The sequence below is a fragment of the Populus trichocarpa genome, chromosome 1 (genome assembly GCF_000002775.5).
Source record: "Populus trichocarpa isolate Nisqually-1 chromosome 1, P.trichocarpa_v4.1, whole genome shotgun sequence".
Taxonomy (NCBI): domain Eukaryota; kingdom Viridiplantae; phylum Streptophyta; class Magnoliopsida; order Malpighiales; family Salicaceae; genus Populus; species Populus trichocarpa.
Window position 1 is genome coordinate 29,988,263 of NC_037285.2, and position 24,917 is coordinate 30,013,179.

General features: G+C 34.2%; 3 protein-coding genes across 7 annotated transcripts; 2 read left to right on the forward strand and 1 right to left on the reverse strand.

The window, feature by feature from the left end:
- Positions 1-2,033: 2,033 nt before the first annotated feature.
- On the reverse strand, positions 2,034-8,130 carry LOC7470775 (uncharacterized). 3 transcript variants are annotated; one of them, XM_052450014.1, is made up of 5 exons: positions 7,840-8,106; positions 6,994-7,135; positions 6,754-6,917; positions 6,601-6,667; positions 2,034-2,256 (listed from the first exon to the last, which is right to left on the reverse strand). In XM_052450014.1, the coding sequence occupies exons 1-5, from the start codon at positions 7,968-7,970 to the stop codon at positions 2,158-2,160; spliced, it is 603 nt and encodes a 200-aa protein (XP_052305974.1). In that variant the 5' UTR covers positions 7,971-8,106; the 3' UTR covers positions 2,034-2,157. The 3 variants fall into 3 exon arrangements, with proteins under 3 accessions (XP_052305974.1, XP_052305975.1, XP_052305976.1); XM_052450015.1 differs by having other exon boundaries at positions 6,754-6,911; positions 7,840-8,091; XM_052450016.1 differs by lacking the exon at positions 2,034-2,256 and adding an exon at positions 3,161-4,843 and having other exon boundaries at positions 7,840-8,130.
- A 5,214-nt stretch (positions 8,131-13,344) lies between these two features.
- On the forward strand, positions 13,345-18,537 carry LOC7470774 (proline iminopeptidase). Of its 2 annotated transcripts, XM_002300262.4 has the most exons (11): positions 13,345-13,513; positions 13,602-13,810; positions 14,136-14,234; positions 14,324-14,434; positions 14,535-14,597; positions 14,738-14,831; positions 15,460-15,557; positions 15,804-15,905; positions 16,372-16,485; positions 17,883-17,957; positions 18,255-18,537. In XM_002300262.4, the coding sequence occupies exons 1-11, from the start codon at positions 13,399-13,401 to the stop codon at positions 18,354-18,356; spliced, it is 1,182 nt and encodes a 393-aa protein (XP_002300298.2). In that variant the 5' UTR covers positions 13,345-13,398; the 3' UTR covers positions 18,357-18,537. The 2 variants fall into 2 exon arrangements, with proteins under 2 accessions (XP_002300298.2, XP_052312476.1); XM_052456516.1 differs by lacking the exons at positions 17,883-17,957; positions 18,255-18,537 and adding an exon at positions 17,451-17,853.
- A 621-nt stretch (positions 18,538-19,158) lies between these two features.
- Positions 19,159-24,026, forward strand: LOC7470773 (uncharacterized). Of its 2 annotated transcripts, none has more exons than XM_024589640.2 (10): positions 19,159-19,600; positions 20,979-21,043; positions 21,131-21,192; positions 21,265-22,341; positions 22,435-22,510; positions 22,626-22,748; positions 22,829-22,954; positions 23,031-23,123; positions 23,248-23,444; positions 23,529-24,026. In XM_024589640.2, the coding sequence occupies exons 1-10, from the start codon at positions 19,459-19,461 to the stop codon at positions 23,785-23,787; spliced, it is 2,220 nt and encodes a 739-aa protein (XP_024445408.2). In that variant the 5' UTR covers positions 19,159-19,458; the 3' UTR covers positions 23,788-24,026. The 2 variants fall into 2 exon arrangements, with proteins under 2 accessions (XP_024445408.2, XP_024445402.2); XM_024589634.2 differs by having other exon boundaries at positions 19,164-19,600; positions 23,239-23,444.
- Positions 24,027-24,917: the final 891 nt, after the last annotated feature.

A 24,917-nucleotide genomic window follows, 5' to 3' on the forward strand; every position in this document is an offset into this window, starting at 1 on the left:
GCGGCACAGCCATGCTTGATGCTTTAGCTTCAGGTTCCATCCTGGAAGCAACTTGGGTGTTCTTTGGAATGGAAGGAAGTGGAGTAGTAGCTAACTTGGATTTACCATTTTCTGGAACACCCTGGCTTGAAAAATCGAAGATGACAGGAACCATTTCTGCTGCTTCTCTATTCCTAAGAGTGTCATGGCTTTTGGCACCCTCTGCAGACTTGCGATGTTTTCTTGGAGAATATGTTTGGGATTGGGTATCAATGATTTTCTTAGAACGAGAGGGTGGTTGTGATGAATTTGGAGCAGGTCTAGCAGGCCTAGGATCTTGTGGGCGAGTTGAGACGCGGCGAATTGCTCGGAAAGCTGGAGAGACAGAAAATACTTTGTAGATTTTTTCACACACATCCTTGGGGTAGCTACTGCTATTCCTTTCCATGGTGAAAGATACCAAATGAAGAATATGGTTTCTTTCTGTTCAGAGATATGAGTGAAAATATCTTGATGCAACTGTAATTCAGGGGGGCTGAAGGGCTTGGATTTTATTTTAGCATAAACTGGAATATGGAGGAGAAATCTAGGGCCCGAAGCACTTTATTTTGGTCTGCAAATAATAATATTTAGAGCCCATCCCTGTGATCTACTGTGAAAATCAGCTGTGCTTGTTAGATTATTTGATGGGGGGCATTACAACCAAAGATTCCTATCAATTAGAAAGACAAACAACTTTCTGGAATTTTCAAAATGATGTGATGGTGAGGGATCATATTCCCCTCTCTTTTTTTTCTCTGTGTAAAGCTAGAATCTGACTAAAACTCCAGAGATTTTAAGACTTTCTAGCTGTTCCACACATTCGGATAATGATACATGCTGACGTTTGAAGACTTCACCTAAGCAACAAGGCATCAGATTCAGCTTGATGTCACTCTGCTCAACTTTGCTCGCAATTTCAGGGTTGCTGCCCTACCCTTTTTGTTTTTTTCTGCATCTGTGCATTGCCTGTGTTTTGATGGCCATTGGATTTGAATCCATTAAATCTCTTTTTACTATTTTATTCAAATTCAATGACATAAAAATAGTCAATTTGATCCTTCAGTTTTAGGAAGGGAACCATTATTTATCTAGATTATATCATAAGATTTTTGTTAACTTCCTCATCAAATAAATGTGATGATAATGAAAAAAAAAAATCTTGCGTGCTTAAAGAAAAAGGAATCCGCTTCCTGTCCTGTTCTACAAAAAGGAATTCTGGGGGTACAAACAACGTAACTCATGCTGAATGAGTTCTGTAACAGAGATAGGTTAATGAAAAAACAAGTCAGTGATGCTTCTATTTCTCAAACAAGATCCATTCTTCCTTCAGGTGTGTGTGCAAGCTGCTCTTAAAAAGTGCTGCATCGATCCCATCTTCCAAGCTAAAACATGCTCTCATGCTCTTGCATCCCAATCCATTTTTGGGGATCAACCGAAGCAATCCCTAATCCTCCAAGTTGTAATTATTTGATGGGTGACCTGCAGTATTGCTATGATGTGGCAGACTTTTTAGCAACCCCATTGGAGAACTGCGTTTCTGCATTTTGGACTAGATGCTTACTATGATAGAAACATGCTGGTATTTGGTTACTAACAAAAGTGGGAATAAAAATGGTAGTTGTAATGATGATAAACTGAAACACTAAACACTCCTAGGAGTGCAATAGTTTCAGTTTCTGCTTTCCATTGTGTCTTTACTTGAAAAAACCTCAAATTCTCGCTTCTCCGGTTATTTTCGACGATGGTTTTCACTGTCAAATTGGAGCCATAAATAATTACTTGGTTGAGTGTGTTGACCAGCTGATGATTGGTTTTCATCTTTTAATAACTTCCTCTACGTCGTTATTTAACAGTTTTTCAGACAAGCAGTTGAGGTTCATGATTCTCGGTTCAAAAGAAGGTTACTCTATTTTATAGGTAGCTTTCCTCGTACAGTTCGAAGTCCTTTTGCCTGAAGGTCACCTTTATTGTCAAGGGAGCCACATGAGAAATAGAGGACAGTGAACAGCGAATAGTAGAAAAATCCTTCCATGATAAAAGCCTACTATCATTTACAGCATTTCACTGGCTGTTAAAACATTAGAGTGGCAGGATAGTAAGAGTATAGAAATTATACATGACCTAAAGAGGCCACCTTTACAAGTTTTTGTACAACAACTCATATTTTGGTATCCGCTCTGGTGGCAGGGGGCAATTAGCGATCAGCTTGCCTTTCATGGCTGCTCTGAATATGGCCTGTAAGAACAGGAAACGAGTTTTTATAAGATTATATCAAGTACAGTCTGCAACTGATCCCATCATATACAAGAAAAGATTTATAGATCAAATATCATTTCTGAAAAACGAAACCGGTTTCATGTGTGACCAACTGCAGCAGGAACTTGTACAGACATAAAAATGAATACAGCACACTGCAGCGGACACGGTGCAATTGCAGTATAGCTGGACAATAACCAAGTTTGGGGACTAGTCCGTTGCCTCCATTGTAATTTCATTATGTAGGTCTCCTCTGTATCGGAACATTTATTCCTCAAAGTTTCAATACTTGAAAACAGTCTCCCATCAATTAACAAACTCCGACACATCCAAGGAGGAGAGAGCATCGTTAATTAAAGAGTCTTGTCAAAATAGCTGCTAGATCATCCAAGTAAAACATCTAATATTTGCATCACTTCACACCAAATTAAAACCAAGGAATTGAATAACAAAACCTGAGAAAATAATATCGGTTATCAGTACTCTTCACGTGAAAGGTTCTTAAAATTTGGGAAGACAACTACACACCCTGAAGAAACCTCGGCCACTCAGTTTTTTTTTCCTTCCTGCTAGTTGCATTGCATTAACTTTATTGGTCTTTTGATTTGGTAACTAAGTTACCTATTATTCTTAATATATCATAACCTAATAATGTATGACAGATTTGGTATTTGTGTCCTACAAAGGATTCATGGTGGTGAGCTATGGTTTGTTATTTGTAAAATTAGAGTAGAATAGAGCTTGTTTAGAAAGAAATAATGAGATATCAAGCTGTGAACCGCAGGTTGCAGCACTATAGCGGCAGAACTTCAAAGCAATGGAGAAGAATTATGAGAAAATAGATAAACAAGAGATAGGAGAAGAAACCAACAAACCTTAGGCATGCCTTCAAATTCTCAATTTATTTCATAATAACTCGACTATGCTAAAAAAAAATAGCATTTCTATGTAGAGATTGGGACTCCTTAAAAGACTAGTATTACTGATCCTTACTTGAATAGGAAAGAAAAACAGAAATAAACTAATAAAAACTAACACACCAACTTCCTAAATAAGAATAGACTTTGAGTAATCCTGCTTACAAAATAACTGATGACTCAAAGCTATAAAAACCAAACATTAAAAATCCACAAGGACACTTAATTTTTTTACCAAAAAGACTTCTTGCTTAATTAAAAATCACTTAATGTTGAGTTTCAAAAGTGGAGTGTTTCTCTAAGTATAGCATAGCTACTCCACAGTTGTCTTTGAGAACCTCAACTCCGTTGAGTTTGGGGCAGGACCTAGGAATACATCACCCATAAATCTACACACATGACGAAGAATGAATGACCAGGCAACCTCTTCAACTTTGACAACAAAAGATCATTCTGTGGCCTGAGCTTAAATTTCTTTTGATTTAATAGGGAATATATATTTTCAAAGGCATCATGCTCCATCCTTCTATGAAATCACCATGGATGAACCAAAAGAATATGGCAAACCCTTAGAGGAAGGACATCACATTGCACTTCATCGACTAATCCACCAGGTTTATGAGTAACCAAGCATCTTTTTTCCAATTTTCCAATTTGTGTTATCCACCCAAGCGACTTTATATGGTTGAGGGTGAGGTTCTGTCTTCAAACCTATAACTTCTTGACAGCCTTTCAGATATGATGTTAGCACAAGTACCCAAATCCATGATCATAGAGTTAACTCTTGAGTTGAATATAGAAATATGTCTACAATTGTCATCATCTTCAACAACCTCATAAGTTGCAAGCATGGGTCAAAACACTAAACATTGGAATCCGATTTCCAACTTTGATTGTCATCTTCTTCAACATTGGAATCTGATTTCCAATTTTGAATGTTTATCTGTATCCATCTCAACAAATAACTTCTTCAAATTCTTCCTCGTTGACGGCTTCTAAGGCTTGTCCTTCATTAGGAAGTGAAAGAGCCTTACCAGGACATTCAAAAGAAAAGCAGCCGAAGCCCCTACACTTGAAACATCAACCTTCTTTCTTTCCCTTGGAATTTGATCAACTGCTTCCTTGAGATGAATAGGAGGTATTAGGATGAGTGGACTTGTGAATAGAGTGGGAAATTCCTTGAGATTTATCAACAGAATTCTCCGCAATGAAGCCAATAGCTACCTTTTCATTCCTACCAGGGACGTGGCTGGAATCTCATGGAAGTCTTCTTCCTCAATCTTAAAAGCAACTTGAGCTGCTTCAGCCATTGAATAAAAGCCTACAAGTAGCTAAACTGAAGGAATTTGTGAAATATTGTCCTTCTAGATACAATAGAAATCATGACATCTTCATTCCAGTTGAAGTTCTAACATTGTTAAGCAGAAAAAAATGTTAGTGTACGTGTCAATTACACAACGGTTGAAATATTTCCCACCAAACATTAGTTGTTCCTTTCAGCTCCACAAAAAAAAAAAAATTGCCCATCCCTCAAGTGATACCATTTAAAGAAACTTTCCAGACCAGGTAAACTATCAAGAAAGACCTTAGGATTGTTCTCCACAAAAGCGCCTAGCATCAAGCTTAATACCTTTATAATAGAAATGGTCCTGAAAAGAAAGGTATGACAATGCTTATATCTATAGACTTTAGAGAAATCCTAATCTAAGAAGGAAAACCAACTAGCACTAGAAAAACTAAAGCGAACTCCTAAACTATCAAGGAAAAGACTACTAATCAATAACTACTGCTAAAAATCTTTGCTCTGTAAAATGACAGAAATGCACCTGTAAAGGGACTATTCTTCATCAATTCCCCTTGACTTTGAAAAACTCAGCTCCAACAAGTTCGTTGATTGGTGCATTGTGCAAAGTACTCAATTCATATTTTGGAATTCTTGAGCAGTAATCCAAATGCTTCAAAATACCAGTATACCTCTCCATTTAAACAAGTATTTTTGGTATCCCCCATGTACATGCTGGTCTTGAATAACACGCTCAGTTTCTTGAGGATGAACGATTAGAAGTTTCACCACCACCATCTTGATGTCCATGATAAATACTTAGATCCACAAAAATTGAATATAGGGTTGATGTGTAATTCCAAGGGAAGATCCAAGAGATAAACATTCTCACCTAACTACTTAAATACTTGAAATGCCCTTGGCTTTCTCAAATGAAGCTATTGATATGTACCCCTTGGTGGAACCATAACTAAATCACTCTTTAAATTCAACAAATCTTCTACGAAAATCAACTGCCATTTTATACCTTTCATTGTTGTCTTGTATCCTTTTCCACACATCAGCATGTATCTCTTGAATGTGCTTAGCAAAGGAGTCACCATCTTCACTAATAGGAGAAAATGTAGGCAAAGAAGGTCTATAGGCTGTCTTGGTTTTAACCAATTCATAACCTGAGTTGTTCTTCTAGTAAAGCAGTTAAAGGAGCTATTAAAAGCAAATTCAGCTTGTCGTAGGATTCTGTCTCATGATGCTAGATGATCATAATTAGGCCTCGTAATAGAATTCCAAGGCTTCAATTAACAACTTCAGTTCATCTATTGATTTGAGGATAAAGAGCGTTAGTTGAGTTGACGTATATTAGTTGTATATAGCTGTCAATTAGTTAGTTGATTTTTAGCCTAACTTTTAGCTCCTAGGTTGTAGCCTATTCAATTGTATAGTTGACTTATCTAAATGATTGAAATGTATCTTGTATAAAGACCCCTTGGTGATATGGGAAAAAAATCATCCAACCTAATTCTATTTTTCAATTTGGTATCATAGCTTTAGGCCAAGGGTCCTAACTCGATTACTTGACGAGATTCTGTCTGAATCTTCATTTTTTTATCCAGTAGCCATTGCTGACACTGTCTTGCCTTTTTTTTTCCCTTGCAACCGCTTCATTCAACCCTAGTCTTCTATGTCTAACCAGCAAGCACTTATGTCCAACAGCGACAAAGTCCTTGTAGAAATCAATTAGTATCCGTTTTCACACAGTAATAAATTCACAACTTTTGCCAAGGGGTAAAAATTGTGCAGCAGTAAATGGGTTACAACCAGGTGGGAACAATTGGCGTTGGTTTGCCCCTAACCTAGTCCAATACCAACTGACAATCATCAATCATAATCTACAACCTATAATAATCAAAAGATCCAATACAAGAAACTAGCAAGCGCAACTGAAAGGTAAATCAAATTCCATGGTATGTCCTCGAGTGGAGATTAAATCAGCTATTTCATTATTAGTTTAAATCAAAATATTTATACCGGTGCATGACTTTCAGTTCTCACAGGTGCATGCTGGATACACAAACTCAAAGTGATGAAAAAATAAAGGGAAATTAAATAAGAAAACAAGCATACCTCAACTACATCAATGAAATCTTGTTTTCTGTGAAAAGCACCAACCCATTTAGTGTGATCTGCAGTCCTGAATCCACATGAAGATACACTAATTATCATTACAAAATGGAAATGAAATTTAAATTTCCCTTATAGGGAGGGGGGAAATTATACCCAGAATCCATTTTCATATGATGAGCGTTGAAGAAGAAAACAGTAGAAGGAACCAAAGTTATGTCAAAATAGTTGACGTAAACTTGAACATCCTCGGAATCAATGTCTACCAAGGCTATTGTTGCGAATTTTGAAACTTCACGAGCTGATTTCGATAACTGCAACTTGGAAACAATAGTTTAATTTGTGTGAGAGGGACAGAGAGCGGAGTGCTAAAAGCAAGGGAGAGGGGGATCATACAATGTCATCGAGATGGAGACAAACGGGATCAGAGGCGCGGCCGAAGCGGAGGACAAGGACCTTGTCGATGGCATCTCTGATAACGCAGTCGATCTCTTTCTTCTTTGTAAGCAGCGTTGTTGATAGGTAATCACTCATCTTTCTTTATTGATGGGTCAAAGGAAAATACGCTGTATGAACATCTAAAGAATCAAAACTTTGACTAACAATCCTATTATCCATGGTTTTCATTGAGGCTAGAAATTTAATAATGATAGTGTACAAGAAACAATCTTGAAAAAACAGAACGCATTCAGCTGAAAACACACTCCTCGTCATCGAAAAAAATGCATTATATGGAGCCCAATTCTTGCAGGGATCTACTTTCCCCAATTCTAGGAATCCATCTAATTCAGCATAAGCAAAATACTCACGGTGTGATCAATCAGCACTCTAAGTTAACTTAAAAACTAACAAGATTGCAACTTCACCACGCACACAAAGCAGTGCTATATCATGAATTACTAACAGCTTCTTCGGAAGCCAAAACTCATTAAATAATTACAAATTTTCCACTCTAGTCCATGTGAAAATTTTAATAAATGTATTTATTAAAACCTAATAATCCAAATACAATAAAACATTTAAACCCTATGTCACTAAAGGAGTAACATTGCTTCAAACAAAAGTCGAGAAATTCGAAACCCTAACCAACGGTCTTTTTTGGAAACGGAGGAATAATAGAGAGGGATATAAGAAAATAAAGCAAAAGATATCGAATCTAAAAACAGTAGCTCAAACAAACAGACCCGTGCACATGCATCCAGTGCGATAAAAAAAATAGAAGAGAGAGAAATAGAGACTTGCCTGAGAGAGGAGACAGCTGCGGGAGAGAGCAGATAGAGTAGAGAACTGGTATCAGAGAGGCGGAGAGGGAGGGTGGGCAGCGGGCCGGGGAGATCGAGTGAGCAGAGAGGGAGGAGACAATCACATCCCATGTGTTTCTCATAAATATGTCAGTAGAAAATAATTTTCTCAAATATTTTCATGTCTACTGTAAACTAATTTCTGGATGAAAAAATGTTCATAGAAAATAATTTTCTTAAGTAAAGGGGTCCAAAGTTTAAAGTTCCAATTGTTTTGTTGAAAATAAGTGATTTTCTTAAAAATATTTTGCATAAAACACATGAAAAAATTCCGTCCTTCTAATTCTATATAGGGCTTGGCTGGTCTCTCTTGGGCCTTCCCTCTTATAATTGTTTTATTTTTTATATTTTAAAATCAAATTATTTTTAAATAAAATAATTATAATGATATTTTAATAGTCATATAATAATCATATAATGATATCATAAATGAATTTAATATGTGTATTTTAAAAAAAAAAGATTCATACATATTCAATTAGAATAAAATATTTATTTTTTTATTTTTAATTGTGATGTTTATTACAATTCTCTCAATTTAATTATTCATTATTTTCTCACATTGTGACATAAAAATTATCAAGACATATTTTGTTTTCTTTTTTATTAAGAATTGTTTTTCAAATCATTATAAATTTGTGTTCAAAAAATCATATTATGAGTAAAAAGGGTATTTTTTTTTTAATAAGAAAAAATACATAAACAAGGAAAGGTGTTTTTTACTAGATAGAATTTTAGCAAGAAAAAATCATAAAAAATAAAAATTGTCTGACATAATGATGTCTCCATAGTTTCTTGAAAAGAAAGGTCTTTTTTACGTGAAAGATGTTTTCTTCCTTACTCTGTCATAAAAGAAATTGTCATTATGTACTGTAATTAACTTTCCAAGTAAATAAAGTATTAAAAAAAAATACACATACATCAATTTTTTTTCCGATGGAAAATCTAAATTAAAGAAACACTATCATTTTTTTCATCTACTTCTTCTATATATTCACTAGTTATACAATCCTCCTTCACCACAAATAAGATATTTTTATTTTTTATAAAAAAATTATATATATATATAGGTTTTTTCAAAATATTTCTATAGTTTAAATTACCTAATTTCAAATTAAAAATTTATGTATATATGTAATCAAATAAATCGAGAACTATGTATGCGAATAAAAAATAAAAAATTATTAGCGATACCTAAAAATAAAACTTTAAAAACCGAGAGATATGTATAGATCAAGATATTTAATCTTAAAAGACAAGATTTTTACCCGGTTGTATTTGCTAAATTTGTTTATTAAAATTTTTTTTAAGCAAATGATAATAGAAGAAAAAAAATATTATGCAAGGTTGTACATATTAGAAATATTATTTGAGAATAAAAAAAATAAAGTTAATCTATTCAAAAGATTAAAAAAAAAATTATAGATGAATCTGAAAAACTCTTCAAATTTAAATGCATAACTAAAAAAATAATAGCCATTTAAAAATATTCTCCAAACAAAATGAAAGAGAGAAAGGGTACTAATTTAAATATAAATTTAAAAAATAGAGAAAAGGCCATAAAAAAAGAATCATGAATTTTTTTTAAAAAAAAGAATTAGAAAAAAAAAGGTAGCAAAAGGCAGGCATTGTTCTTGAGCCATTTTGTCAAGACCCGCGCGATTGAGCCCTTAATCTTTTTTTGCAACCCCTAAAGTTTTTTGAAAAAAAATCAAATAACTTGTTGTTTGATTTATCCTAATTCCGGCCACTATGATGGCTAAAAAATAAGGGTTTAATTTTTTTTACCCAAAAAACTCATTTTCAATCTATTTTTGACCTAAAACACCTATAAAACATTGCAGAAACCATGATAAATCTATTTATAACCTCAAAAAACCTATAAAACCGCCTCAAAAACCAAAATCAACCTAAATCCAAAAATCAACTCGAGTTCATATATGTTTTTTCATGAACTTTAAGGATAAAGAAATATTTAATATGAACTCTTTTCATCAAATGAAACGATTTGACACAAATATCATCCGTTTTGGTGGCTTAAATCGGTGTCAATGACATTTTTCTCTATCTACCAATAAAAGTCGGTGACCTCTCTCTCTTCTCTCTCAACCAAGGACTAAAAAAAACAAAAATAAAATTTTATACCAAAATTAAATTGGAAAAATATTGAGGTACTAAAATTGTATAATTTGCATGATTTTTAAAATTCAAGAATCAAAGTGCATTTTTTGAAAAACTTATAGCATGACATCCATGTTTGGTATCTTTTTCATTTTGGTCACTCTACTTTCAATCTCACCTTTTCGTAAGAAATCAAAATCAATTGGTCTTTAATTATGACCAAATCGCCAAAAAAATATTTGAGGACCAAATTGAAAAAACTTAAAATTTTGCACAACTTATCCACAATAATGTTTGAAATGATGAACAGTGGAGCCTTACACAGCGAAAAACTCATGCTTTTTAGAGTAATACTTTTTTTTTTTTGGATCAAAGAGTAATACTTAATAGACTAAGATAGAAACAAGTAGCGTAACATGGACAATAACATTATTATCTACTATACTAAACAAATTGGGATAAACCCTAACTCCTATTGCCCCCATTTTTCTTTACAAAAAATATATCTTTTAATTTTTTTTAATTTAATTCTTTTAATTTTTTTTAATTTTATCCTTTAATAATATGTTAATTTTGAATTGGTCTTCATAATTTATTTATAATTTTTTTATGAGATTATCACAATCTCAAATAAATATCTCAATATTTGGTTGATACTTAGTTTGTGAGCACCTATGTTTGTTATCATGTCATTAAGTAAAAAAATAGTTAAAAAAGAATCAAAGTTCTTAAACATAATTCAATTTTATGTTCGCTTCTTATCACATATTCAAATAAACATCCTAATATTTTATTTATATTTAATTTTATAAGTATTTATTTTTGTTATCATATCATTAAGTAAAAGATAATTAAAAAAATATAGAGTTGTTAAACCCAGAGCATCCAGATTTGGATAACAGGTTTTACATGTTAAACAGCGAAACCTAAATCGATTCAATATGTCATCATTTCAATATTAAAAAAATATATCATCTTGTTTTTTTTTTAAGTTAAATTATGCTTTTTACCGGTTGTTCGAGTTGTTTTTAAACCTTGCAAGTCAATTGGGTCATATTATGGGCAACTATCACATGAGTTAATTTTAAACTCATGTTAAGTAATGAAATGAATTGAGAGATTTCAAGCTTAACCTACTACTGGGTTGGGGTCTTGGTTTTTTTTTCCTTTTTTCTTTTTAAATTCCATCTTTCATTTTGATTGTATCCTTTATTGTGTTTTCTTTTTCCATTAACATCATTCAACTTCATTTTGAATTGGTTTTTGTAATTTGTTTTAGTTTGCTTTTTATGAGGTTATTACATTCTCAAATAAATGTCCCAGTGTTTGATTAATACTTAATTTTACGAGTGTCTATTTTTGTTATCATATCATTAAGTAAAAAAATAGTTTAAAAAATAAAGTTGTCAGATCCAATGGAGTCCATGATCTAAGTTGCGGTTTAACAAGTTAAGTCGCGAAACCCGAGGTGATTTGATATGCTTTTATTTTAATATTAAAATAAAAAAATGTCATCTTGGTTTTTTTTAAAAGCCAAATCACTTTTTACTAATTATTTAGGTTGTTTTTAGATTCATCAAGTTAATTAAGTCATGTCAAAATAACTTTTATATCGATTAATTTTAAATATAAACCAGACAAGTAGTTGAGTTAGGAGGTTTCAAGATTAATTTATTCAATCAAATTAAATAACAATACTAAATAGTTTCATATGGTCTAGATATTTTTTTTCACGTTTAATATTTTTTGATCGAATCCATAGCATGGTCTAGGCCTCTAAGCTAGTTATACTATTAGACCAGTGCTACTTTTGAATCTCATGGTTTAATATTATGGTTTTAAACCAAAGGTCTAGAGTTCAAGCATTTGAACCATCACTATAATAGTGACAACTACCATTAAATTTTCTTTGGTGTAGTAAGCTTATCCAAGGTGAGAAGTCATTTGGAAGAACTAAACTGGTAATATAGCTTTTTAAATAGTGTTAATATAGTATTTTTTTTATATACATGCACTTCAATAGAAAAAAATCATTTAGAAAACTAATTGTATTTTAATATATTTGATATTGATAAAGCTATTTATTAATAGTAACTAAATGATACAACTCTAATCAAAATCTTTTTTTTGCATAAAAATATATTAAACAAACTTTTAATTAGGAGTGATTATTTTTTGTTCGGTTTGGTTTTTATAAAAAAAGTAACCAAACCAAATTTTTTTTTTAAAAACCAAAACTGGTTCAAACCGACCGGTTTTGGTTTGGTTTTTAGAACAAAAACCGATTTAAACCGGCTTGGCTCGGTTTTTTTTGGTTTGGCTCGATTTTTTATCGGTTTGGGTTCGGTTTGGTTCAGTTTTTTTGGTTTCAGGCTTATAAAATCGAAACCAAATCGGTCGGTTTTTTTAAAATTCTAATCTGTTTATTCAGTTTTTTTTCACGGTTTGGTTTTTTTGTTATTTTTTTACCGGTTTTCTAGGTTTAATCAGTTTTTTAGTTTTTTTGCCAACAAGGAGGAATAGCTCTCTAATTTATAAATGTTATTTTGGCTCTCTAATATAGCTCTTCCCTCGAAGCTATAAAAATAAAAGATGAAAGCCAAAATTTGTTTTTCTTTTCTTGTAGCTTTTCTTCTAACTCTTTCGTTAGTCTTTTCATACAAAAGATCAAAATTAAGAATAAGAATAATAACAAGAAGAAAAGACATATGCAAGGTGTTAGAGCATCTTTAAAAGGATATGCTATTTAGAAGAGCTAATTTAATAATATGATTTTTTGAATAGTATAAACATGGTTTTTTTTATATACACTCCAATAGTAAAAAGTTATTTAGAAAAGTTAAATGTATTTTAATATATTTGATACACAAATATTTTAACAACATAATATAACCTGATTGACTTGATGAGTTTAAAAGTAACCCGGATGATTATTAATTAACCCAATATTAAATGAAGTAATTGAAAAAAAAATCAATTAAAAAAAAAATTCAAATTGACCCGAGTGAACTTGCCAAACTCATGATATGGGTTATAAGACCATGATAATCTTATAAAAAACAAATAAAAAACTATAGATTTTAGAAAAATCAAAGAAAAAAAGCTAATGAAAAAAAATATTATTACAATAAATAGTATTTTTACAATATCCGTAAGAATAACTTTTTTTTATAAAACAAAATCGTAAAATAACATTTTACTTGGGATTCCTCTTATAAGATGTAAAAGAATTGAAAGCCAAAATAATATAATAAAAGAATCACCGAAAGAGTTAAAATAAGAAAGGGCATATTTCATTTAAAAAATTGGGCTTGGAATCTGAACATGATACCTTTGTAAGCTAAAGCTAATCCAAAAACATTACCCTCGCTGCTATTATATGCCCACTATCATGAGTTTATTAGGCTTCACTAGTTCACTCGTCTCTTTCGCACCTCCTCCTCCCCTTCCTTCCCTCACTCCTCTTCTCCCTTCACTCTCCTGTCTTTCCATCAGTAAGTACTCTCTCTGTGTGCGTTAGGTTTTACTTTTTATATACAGAAAACACCTGTAATCCTAGTAATGTTTCGTGCAACTTTGCAGGAAGAAGGAATCCTTTACTGTTAAGTGTGAGAAATCTTGATTACAAGTGTGAATCACAGGCAAGTGGGTTGTACATGGAACCAGTCAAGGAGTCAGTGGAATTAAATAGGAATCTTTATGCAAATATAGAGCCTTATGAGACTGGTTTTTTGAAGGTCTCTGATCTTCACTCAATCTACTATGAACAATCAGGAAGTCCCTCTGGGCATGTAAGTGGCCGTGGTCTCTAAAATTTAATTTTTTATTCATACAACTCTCATGTTCATGTATTTTTTTGGATCTGGGTATTTTTGTTTGTTGGGGTTTTGATAATTGAAACTGTACACACTAGCATGGCTGAATATGAATGTTGAAAGTAGCAGTCTTTCCCTTGTCCTGATGTTAGTTTTTGCAATATGTTTGAGTCTTTTCCGTAGTGTTGTAGTTGATCAGTTTATTAAAAGTCGGTTGAATGAGTCTATGTTTCTCTTAAGAAATTGTAGATGAAAAGGTATCTGAATATTTGAACAAAGGAATTTCCTTACCCTTTTGCAGCCCGTTGTCTTTCTTCATGGGGGCCCAGGAGGAGGAACTGCACCGAGTAACCGAAGATTTTTTGATCCTGAATTTTACAGAATCATTTTGTTTGATCAGGTTGTTATTCTAGTATCCACTATGATAAATTATGAGCCTCCATTTAATCTCTACAATTTGAAATTTAATTTCTCGTTTTGTTTCCTTAGCGAGGTGCCGGAAAGAGCACACCCCATGCTTCCTTGGAGGAAAATACCACTTGGGATCTCATTGATGACATTGAAAAGCTAAGGGAACACTTGAAAATTCCGGAATGGCAGGTCAAAATTTTGTCCAGTTGTTGATCCGGAAAGAAAACTCTATTTTCTATAATGGGGGTGAAATTGTTGAACTGGATGTTTATATTCTCTTACTGTGCAGGTTTTTGGTGGATCATGGGGAAGTACACTGGCACTTGCGTACAGCCAATCACATCCTGAAAAGGTGCGTAATTACTTTAACCTGACACTGTTTCTTTGGTGGGAACTCGTAAACAACAGGAACCAGGCCATTGAAATTTCATAAACTTTTGTTTGGAGCAGAACTGATTCATATTTTGATAGTTTTTCTGTGTTTTTTTTAAGGTTACTGGACTGGTCCTTCGAGGGATTTTTCTTTTGCGAAAGAAAGAGATTGACTGGTTTTATGAAGGTGGTGCTGCTGCTATATTTCCTGATGGTATGCTAGATACTATTCTTTATATGATCTATTATAACAAGATAAACCATAAACATATGCATCATAGATTGGTTGAGATAATAAAAAGGCCCAAGGGCTAGCTGGCGGTAGCAAAGGGCAAGAGGATTGTGGTGTTCAAGAAAAAGTGCGCTAGCATTTTTTCGCTGGCAGTAATAAGCTTTCACATTCTTATAAAAAAATGACCATCTCAGATGCTATAAGTAATTTAAGCTGGCATTTCCATCTCTGTATGCTTTGAGATGTAGATAATGTTAATAAATTCGTAGATAGCCTAATTCGTGATTTTTTTTTAAAATACTTGTCATGATGATGATTATTTCTCTTATTATTCCATCCTACAGTACATGCAGGGAGGTTGTGATTGCATTCCTCCAATTCTTAGATACTATATTTTATAATTTAAGGTAATTTCAATGTTTATTAGGAGGACTGTGGAACTGCTGTGGCTGGTCTTTGTTTCAGAAACCATGCACAATAATGTTTATTAGCTTGCTTTGAAATGCTTTGTTGATTTGTGCCCAGTAATTTAAAACTCTGGTTCTTTTTATTGAGCATGCACAAGTGTTTTTGAAGTTTCTTATATATTTAGCTGACTCTTGCCATGCAGCTTGGGAGTCATTCAGAGATTTTATTCCAGAAAATGAAAGGGGATGTTTCATAGATGCTTACAGCAAGAGATTAAACTCTGATGATTTGGAAACACAAGTAAGTTACTACCTGTTTTTTTTTACTGATTTTATATCTAAAAATTGTGTCGGTCTAGTTTCAACAACAACAACAACACTAATTTTTACATTTGTATATGAAAACCATGACCATTTATCTGATCTTGACACTTGAGCATGCACAAGTTTTAAAATATGTTGAGAATCAAGTGCATGTCCTTCGATTACACTGATAGTGGGTGCTTACAATAGAAATAATGAATGCATTACCCTCATAATTTCTTAGTATGCAGCTGCAAGAGCATGGACCAAATGGGAAATGATGACTGCCCATCTTCTTCCAAATGAAGAGACTGTCAAGAGAGGGGATGATGATATTTTTTCCTTGGTAAGTCAATCTAGCATCAATTATTATAGGCTTCTGTGTTGTTCCATCAACGAGACATCAAAACATGTCTTCCTTGAGATTTCCTTTAGTCTACTGTTGTAGAGTAGGAAAGGAGAAACTAAAATGCCCCATGATACTGCACAAGAAAAGTGAACTCACTGACATATTTCTTCAGTTGTTGCTCAAATGCAGAGTGAAAAGTTCGTGTGTTATTGTTGAGAACCAAAGCATTTCAACCTTGTAACTTCTCTATAATATAGTTGCTTCCAGCGTTTACTTAAATTTGATATAGTGCTGAGAATCTGTCATCTTTTTTCTCAATTTTTAATTCAATTCACCATAGCAGATTGAGATAAATAATTCATCACTGCTAAATTTTTTTTTGTTTTTAAGATGTTTGAAATTTGAATTGTGGACATGATTGTTGAATTTTTTTATGTGTCCCTGCTTGTTTCATTCTATTCAGGCATTTGCAAGGATTGAAAATCATTACTTTGTGAACAAGGGGTTTTTTCCTTCAGATTCTTTCCTATTAGAAAATGTTGATAAAATAAGACACATCAACACTACAATTGTACAGGTATGTGTTACCTTTATCTCTACTGTCATTTTATGTGCTTTGTTTGGAAAACGAGTGATCTTTTCAGACAAATAAATGATTTTCATGTGCTAAATGAAACCATACATAATGTGCTCTCTGATATGATTCTGTTAACATCCTATGTTTTGATCAATCATTTTATGTGCTTTGTTTGGAAAACGAGTGATCTTTTCAGACAAATAAATGATTTTCATGTGCTAAATGAAACCATACATAATGTGCTCTCTGATATGATTCTGTTAACATCCTATGTTTTGATCAATCCTTGCAATTTGATCACTTTGTCAAAATTCAATTATTTTGTGGTCACTGAATCCAAGGTTATATATATATATATATATATATATATATATTTTATTATTAATAAGGATCGATCGAGGGTCTGAAGAATCTTCTGATTTACCAACAACTAAAATTATGTTTTAAAACTATGAATATAATAACGACAATAAGTTAAAAAGTGCTACTTATTCTTCCTACACTCAATCTCTATCTTCGATTCTTATTCGCACACTTCTTATCTATATTTTTATGAGTACTAAAATACTAAATTCAGATGAGTAAGCCACATATAAAGAGAGTTTTTCTAGAAAATTCAGCTTGGTAATAAAACACAGTTATATACCAAATAAGGTACTGATCAAGGCCATAAAATTAATCCTTAATTTGGCCCATAAACAATCAAGCCCATGGAAGGGCTGTTCTTCACTTCATATTTTTAGAATCATTTGGTCAAATATGCAACAGTCCAACATTATTAAATCATGTGGTTTCTTTCTTTATCTTCTCAACCATTGGTTTTTCCACCATAACTCCATTAAAGTGCCCGAAATCTTCTAAAAGCGTGCCCCTTTGCTTTGTTTTTCTAGACTTTATTAACCACTCTTTTTACTCGATTGTTCTCATCCCTCTTCTTATTCTTAGTTTTAACTCACACGGTTCAGAATAAAAGTAAGTGATAATGATTGAAGACTTTTAAATCATAGAGAGTGGAAATGGGATGATCGAGAGGAGAGGAGGTGGAGAAATTGAGGTGAAGAGAAATTACAAGCGACAACTATAGATTTGGTAAATAACAGCATATGAGGAACGCAGCACGAGAGAAGCGGTTACTTCCGTTATCATATCAAAAACTCGTAATCCCTTTCAATTTTGAACTCATTAACAATGCTGGTAAACTCACGATTATAATGATCCAATTACCAATCTTAGTTCAATCTCATTCTAGATTGATTTCTTAGACCAGTTAAATTGTCAGGTGAATTTTGAAACATAAAACCGTAGAATTTATGATCCAACACGTGATTTGATAACGTTTGCTGCATTTTTAAAGGCGTGAAACATTTATTGTTTAACATAGTTGAATTATGTTGCAGGGGAGATATGATGTCTGCTGTCCTATGATGTCTGCTTGGGATCTTCATAAGGCATGGCCAGAGGCAGATCTAAAGGTAGGAGAACTTCTCTAAGCTGCTGGATTTTTTCATTCAGTATTCTTAATGTTTTGCAGCACATATAACAACTACATCTAATTGTAATGCAATGCATTACTATTTGAATTATTGGATGGGCTAGTTATGCATGTACTATTTCAACTGATAATCTTGATAGATGATGACATTGGATTGACGCATAGAGCAGATCTCATGTTAAGAATGGATCATGGGATTATGCATTTTTTCTCCATGGCTTTATTTTCAGCTTTCCTCAGATTTGAACTAGTTACCATATGAAATCACCTTGGACAGGTTGTCCCAGACGCAGGGCATTCTGCTAATGAACCAGGAATAACCGCAGAGCTTGTGGCTGCAAATGAGAAACTCAAAAACATCATCAAGAATGGACCGTGAAAGGAGGTGGATCAAGCTCACACGAATAAATTCCTTGAATAAAACATGTCACATTTCATCACCATGGTTTGCATCCCACAGGAAAGCAGGTTGTATAATTACAGGATTTAAATTGTGAACGTTGAATAACTTACGTTGAATAACTTTGGAATGTCTATGTTGCCGGTGCTTTTACTATTCATTGTGAGGGGCCGCCTGATTGGTTTATGACCAGTCCTTCAACTGTGCTTTCCCAATCTCTTTGGATAACCACACTGTAGACATTGCAGGACAACCCTGAGAAAAACTATCTGTTGTCGGGATGATAAAAAGGTGGAATGCCGAGTTGTTGAGGACGGTAATGCCTAAGGCTTTAGATATGGCTTGTGAGGTGCAATGCCTCGGTTTATTTAATGGTAAAGAAAAACAAAACATAGTTTAGCCGTTTGCTTGCATTTGGCAAGGATTTTAACTTTCTATTGCTTAACTATTCAGAGGGGATGGAGATTCTATCTAAATTACTATGACCAAAAAGACAAAAAGAATTGGGCAGAATAAGCTGGGCTCAAGTGGCTTTATTTATTTATTTAAATATACAAGAGGTGTTTAATAATTTCAAAGTAAATATACATTACCTGTAATATATCTAACCCGTAGGCAATACCACCATGCATTTTTCCCGCCCGTAGCTAATCCATGTATGATTTTTTTAATTTAATATCTTTATGGTGCTTAAGAGAATAAAAAATCAAGAGAAAGATGGGCTGGACTGGGCTGGACTTGATAGATGAAACTGTGGGCCCCTGGAAGGCCGTGTTTCTGGTCTTGTCTGGGCCGGGTTGCAGTCGTCTGATACTTATTCGATTGGACGAAAATAGACACGAGAATCAGTTATTATGACAATCGTGTCTGTCAGAATTTGTACCTTTCCCAACGGCTACTTACAGTAAGAGAGGAAAGAAAGCGTTCGTTTTTTTATTTTTATTTTTAAAGTCGTCTCGATCCTCTCACCATTACCGATCCAACAGATTCTTCTCAACACAGCTCCAATCTTCCTTACACACACAAACGCAAAAAACACGCTCCTCTCCCTCTCTCTGCTGTCCTCTCTCTCTCTGAGAAAATGGAAGAAGAATCTCAGTGTTTGAAAACCAACGGCGAAGAAGACTTCTACGAGAACATCGAGGCGCCGAAGTTCGTGGACCTTAACGCTCCCGATCACTACCACCCGGGCGATGACCGATATTGGTTCTGCTTGCGTGTTGGTAAATCTTGTAAATTCAACTTTGTTTTCTTCTTTTCTCTAATTACTGCAAACCTGAAGCTCTATCATGAACGGTCGATGACTTGACTTGTCGTTTAACATCTGATGGATGAGGCCTGGACAGGGCTCTTAAAGATGGAGGAGGTTACGGTCTCCTTCATGACGTTAATTAAGAGAGCAAGAGCACAATTAATTCAATACCGTCTGTTAAAATAGGATTATGGGCTGCATTTAATTTTTTTTTAAGTTTAATTAATGTCTGTTGATTACCAGATTTGTTAAGAATTGTGTGGAACTCAATCCAAACTATGAATCACTTTATGGCATGCCATGCCACTTCTTTTGCTTGCTTGGTGTATCTTGTTTTGAACATATTAAAAAGAAAGAGATTCTCTACTTGTAGAAATCTGACTTCTTTTCAGATTGCTTAGAGTCATAAAGTGGAGCTGGAGTTGGAATTATCCTGGATAACATTACTTGAATTAAGTATGCAACGTCATGCTTGGTAGAATAGAATTGGGTCCAATTCGTGCTGTTCATTGTTTGTCTTTTACTATCTCGTAATTGGATTTGTACTTTCAGATAATTTTTTAATTAAAGATCAAGTGAACTTGCCACAGAACCTTTTTTTTTTTTTGCAATAACAAGATTTTTACCCTTAAACTAAACCTAGTTTAATTGTTGTTAAGAGAAATGCTACAGTCACTTGCAAGTAATGAAGCCCAGCGCATTCAATGGACGTGTGCAACCTGCATCTTTGGATTGGATGCGGGAGGGGCGTCTCCTTTGCGTAGTGAGATCCACCATGCAATGAATAAATCAACATAAATCCGTTCCATATGAAATTTTATTTCTTAACCTTTTGAACTCAATTAAAAAGCTAAATAGATATACCAGATAAGGAAATGAAGAAAGGTGATAGAACTGGAGTGAATTCTATGTAGTTTTTGCCTTTTCAAGCATCATGTTATGATAGATTCGTGTTGATTGATCCACTACTTGGCAGGGCCCTATCATGCAATGACCAAATTCTCAATTTTGAGGACTTGATTAGCATGAATGGGGCTTGTTGTTCGTATGTTTTGATCAAGAAAAGGAAAGAAAAGAAAGGTCAAAGGTTCATTGTAAATATCTACAAAATCATACCAGTTCGTTTCTAACTCCTTACATACTTGCATACAAGTGAATTCAATAATAATTTAATTCAAATCCACTGCAATTCTACTCCAGAATTATTCTAAATGAGCTGCATTCTATACTTTTCAATTGCGTATTTGATTATATCAGCGGGTTATTTTTTTTCATTTTATTTTTTGTGAGCGACTTCAAATGCTAGATTTTGAATTTCTCTATCTGCATCCTATGTGCCTTTGCTGTAGGATGTGAACAAAAGCATGAAGAAGAAATGGATTCTGAAGCAATCTACAAAAAATTTGTTTTACGGGTTAGCTATCACTTTCTTTTCTGCAGTAATGATGGTTTCTACAGTAGATCAATTTAGAATTAGACAGTAAGTTATTGAGTCATGCAGGTTATGGCTGCAAGGAGTCCCAACATACGGCTTCGGAGAGCACTGTACAGAAAGGATTCAAGGTATATTTAATGTCTTCTCTTATTGCTCTAACTGGATTTGTACTAACACGATTTACTATTTGTATGTGATAGTGCCAATATTAAATGTCCCCAGACAGTTCCAGCAAAATCTTCAAAACCTCGAGTATCAAGATTGGCCCTCATTTCCTCGATATCTAAAAGAATGGTTGATCCCAAAGTGAGAGTCAAATCCCTTGCTAAACAAAATACAACCCCAAATGTGAGGGCAAAGCAATCTGTTGTATCCAAGGCTCTGACAACTCCAAGGAACAAAAAGCGACTGTCAAATCCTGATGCATTCTGTAGTGTTAGGAATCCGAAAGCAACAGCCGTTGCAGTGCCAAATAGTAGAGTGGTAGCGAAGGCATTATTTTCACCTAAGAAGTCAACGAGGACAAAGACTTCAATTGAATTGGATACAACTGTCAAGAAAATATGTGCAGGTATAAAGAATCTTGAGATCGCTGATGGAAAGAAGCATGCTTTGGTGTGTAATAGACAATTGCCTTCAAATGCTCCAAGGAAACAACCACGAGGACGAGAGGTTAAAAGCAGAGTTTATGATGGACTACTTTCTCAAAATTGTAAGGGAAAGGAATCCAAATCTTTCAAATGTGTGATGAAAAAGAACAAGGGAAAGAACTCAAAGCAGTGTCATGGTCCCATGCCTCGAGAAGGGGCTGAAAATGATTTCATTGACATGGAGATTGAGGAGAAATCAAGAAATGGTTTTCCTGGCGCCTGCTATAATGCTAAATGTGATGAAGGAAATGATGCCCTTGAAGGGCCCTTAACAACTGTAAAAATAGAAGCATCGATGGTTGAGAACAAAGTTGAAGCCTTGTCAGATGCCAAGGCAAATACCCCGGGATGCAATGAGCCAAATCAAAGACTTTATTCCCGGATCCACGAGAGGGGCTTGGGAGAAAATGATGTTCCCAAACTTGTAGCTTCAAGAGAAGATGGCAATGGTACCAATGAAAGAAATGGCAAAGAAGACAAAAGGAACTCGAGTATGGATAATGGCATTGATGGTCCCATGGAGAGTAATGATAGTAAACATATTTTCATCTCAGATGAAAAGGAAAATGACAGAGAAGCCATTGGGAGCGACAATAAGGAAAATGCTTCAGCCTCTGATGATAACAGGTGAGTAAACTCATTTCAATAATTTCATCGGTCTTTATAGGATGTTGTTAGATACTTTTGGCCATCACTTATCAATGAATTTTGGATTTTCAGAGAAATGGATCTCAATACTGGTCACTTGAAAAGACAAATCCTTAGCAAGCATGAGAGTGTGAAGAGCACTCAAAAGGTCACTTACTCCTCTTTCAGGAACTTGCATTCCTCTTTCTGGATATTTTTATCACTTTCTTTCTTTCTTTTTCCTTTCTGTTTGTGATTTCTTTGTGAATACGGAAATGATGCAGATAGCCAAAGCAAAGAGGAAGCCATCCAAAGAGAGCTTCGTTACTCATGCCACTGGTGCTCAAGAACTAAAACATAGAAAACCTAAGCCTACAAATCCCAAGCCTTTTCGGCTGAGAACTGGTGTATGCACTTCATTATCCTATCTACGTCTTAGAAATAGTAATCTTTTAATAGAATCTGAGAATACTTAATTTATATATAGGAAAGAGGGATTCTTAAGGAAGCAACCTCAGAGAAGAAGCTCCACCCTGCTCCTCTGAAAGAAATCCTACCAGTTACGAGGTTCCCAGGAGGGAATTTACAGAAAAAACATCAGAATGCATTGCCAGTGAGTTTTCAGTTAAATGCTCTTTTAGCCGTCAGCAATTCGTTCAACTAGACTGATATTATTATTCTAATTGCAGAGAAATGACAAGAGCCTTGAACAAATCGAATCAGCCAATGACACTCAGGAAGCATGTGAAGTGCAAAGAAACACAACACAGAAGGAACAACATGTAAGACTATCTACTTTTGAAGCGTAAAAATAACAGTAAAAAACATTAAGGTTTGTTTTCCATGGTTGTTTATATAGACACTGGCTCAAGCCTCCTATTATGATACTTTTTGTAGCAAAACCAGACTTCCAGCTTGAAGAACAAAGAAAGAGCGAGACGAAAATTATCTTCAGCTCCACAGAGACACACAGTTTCGTCACAACAGAAGCTTGTGGCCCCACTGAAGAAATATAGCGAGGATAAGACAGCAGCTCAAAATCTGGGGAACGTCTTGAAGAAGACCAGATCATCATTTGTGAGAAAAGTCGCAAGGCCTCAAGAGTGAGTTTCTACTTTTAAAAACTTATTTTAATTGTAGAATTATTTTGGAATCCCTCTACTAATTAAGCCACTATGCTCTTGCAGGACCTCATCGATTACAAACGAAACACTCTCGATTATGATACCTGGTCAACTAGGTGTGATAAAGGAAGACTCGCCAACATTCTTGAGACCCAAAGAAGCTGAAAAGCCTAGAAAAAGCAGTGCTTCCCTGGAAATCAAAGTTTCTGCTTCTACTGTCTCCAGGCAATCACTACAGGGGAAGAGGTCAGCAACTATTCCGAAGGAACCGAATTTTCATGCCATCCACACACCAAAGAGCTGCACACGAAGAGTGGCTTAAGTTATTTTCTACAAAAATACTCCTGTTGGTGTACTATATCTTGTGTTCAATCCATTCATTGAATTATGTATTCCGCGTGAACTGCTCGAGTAATTCTTTGTTGTTGTCTACATATTTATTTCTTAGCCCATTGTTTGTAATCTGTAACATTTTGGGCTTGATTTGTAGCTAATATATAAACATATAAGGGATCTTGTTCGTCCCATTCACTCAAAGCAATGCGTGCATGTTCTTAGTGATTTGCCGTCATCGAGTGTTCTTACAGAATTGCTGAATTATAGATATAAAATCATCATCAGTCTCAATAAAACTCCTCTGACATAGCATTTCGCGACTTCGGATCCTTTAAGGCCTGAGACACACATGTGAGCTCTAGAGGTTGAGGAAGAGGATATTTTATGACCAGGTAAAGCTGTTTGGGTTTATGAATATCATTCATAGACTTGACAATCGAGGTATGAGTATGAATAGATTGTTACTAGTTACATGACCCGCGCAATGCCGCGGGTCAATGGTTTTTATATAAAAAATATTAAAAAAATTTAAAATCTAAAAGTATTAGGTCTTTTTGCAAAGCTATACCCAAGAGTCTTGGGTGTGGCTGCAACGCCTAACCCAAGAGTAATATTTATAATAATATTAAACTTGCATGACCCAAGTTTAAGTGGGTCTGACTGCAATACCAGACCTAATAGTCTTGGATGTGGGTCTGGCTGCAAAGTCGTGTCATAAAAATGTGATAATTAAATAGATTAATTAAAAAGAAAAAAAACCAAAAGGAAGAAAAAAATTAATGAAGAAAAAAAATATGAATTAACTGGGTTAACCCTTGAAACAAGGTTAACCCGTCAAACCTTGGATTCATGTCGTGAAAGTTTGATAACTAAATAGAAAAAAAAATTGACTGGTTAACACAAAATTAACTGGGCTAACCCGTCAAACCCGGGATCCGTATCATGAAAATTTGATAACTAAATAGAAAAAAATTGAACATTAACAAGCTAAATTAAATGAAAAAAATTAATTAAAAAGGAAAAAAACAAAAAACAAAAAGGCATCAGCCTTTTCACTGTGGACTCCAGTGTGCAGTCCACAGTTAAAGGCATAAAAACAACAAAAAAACAAAAAGA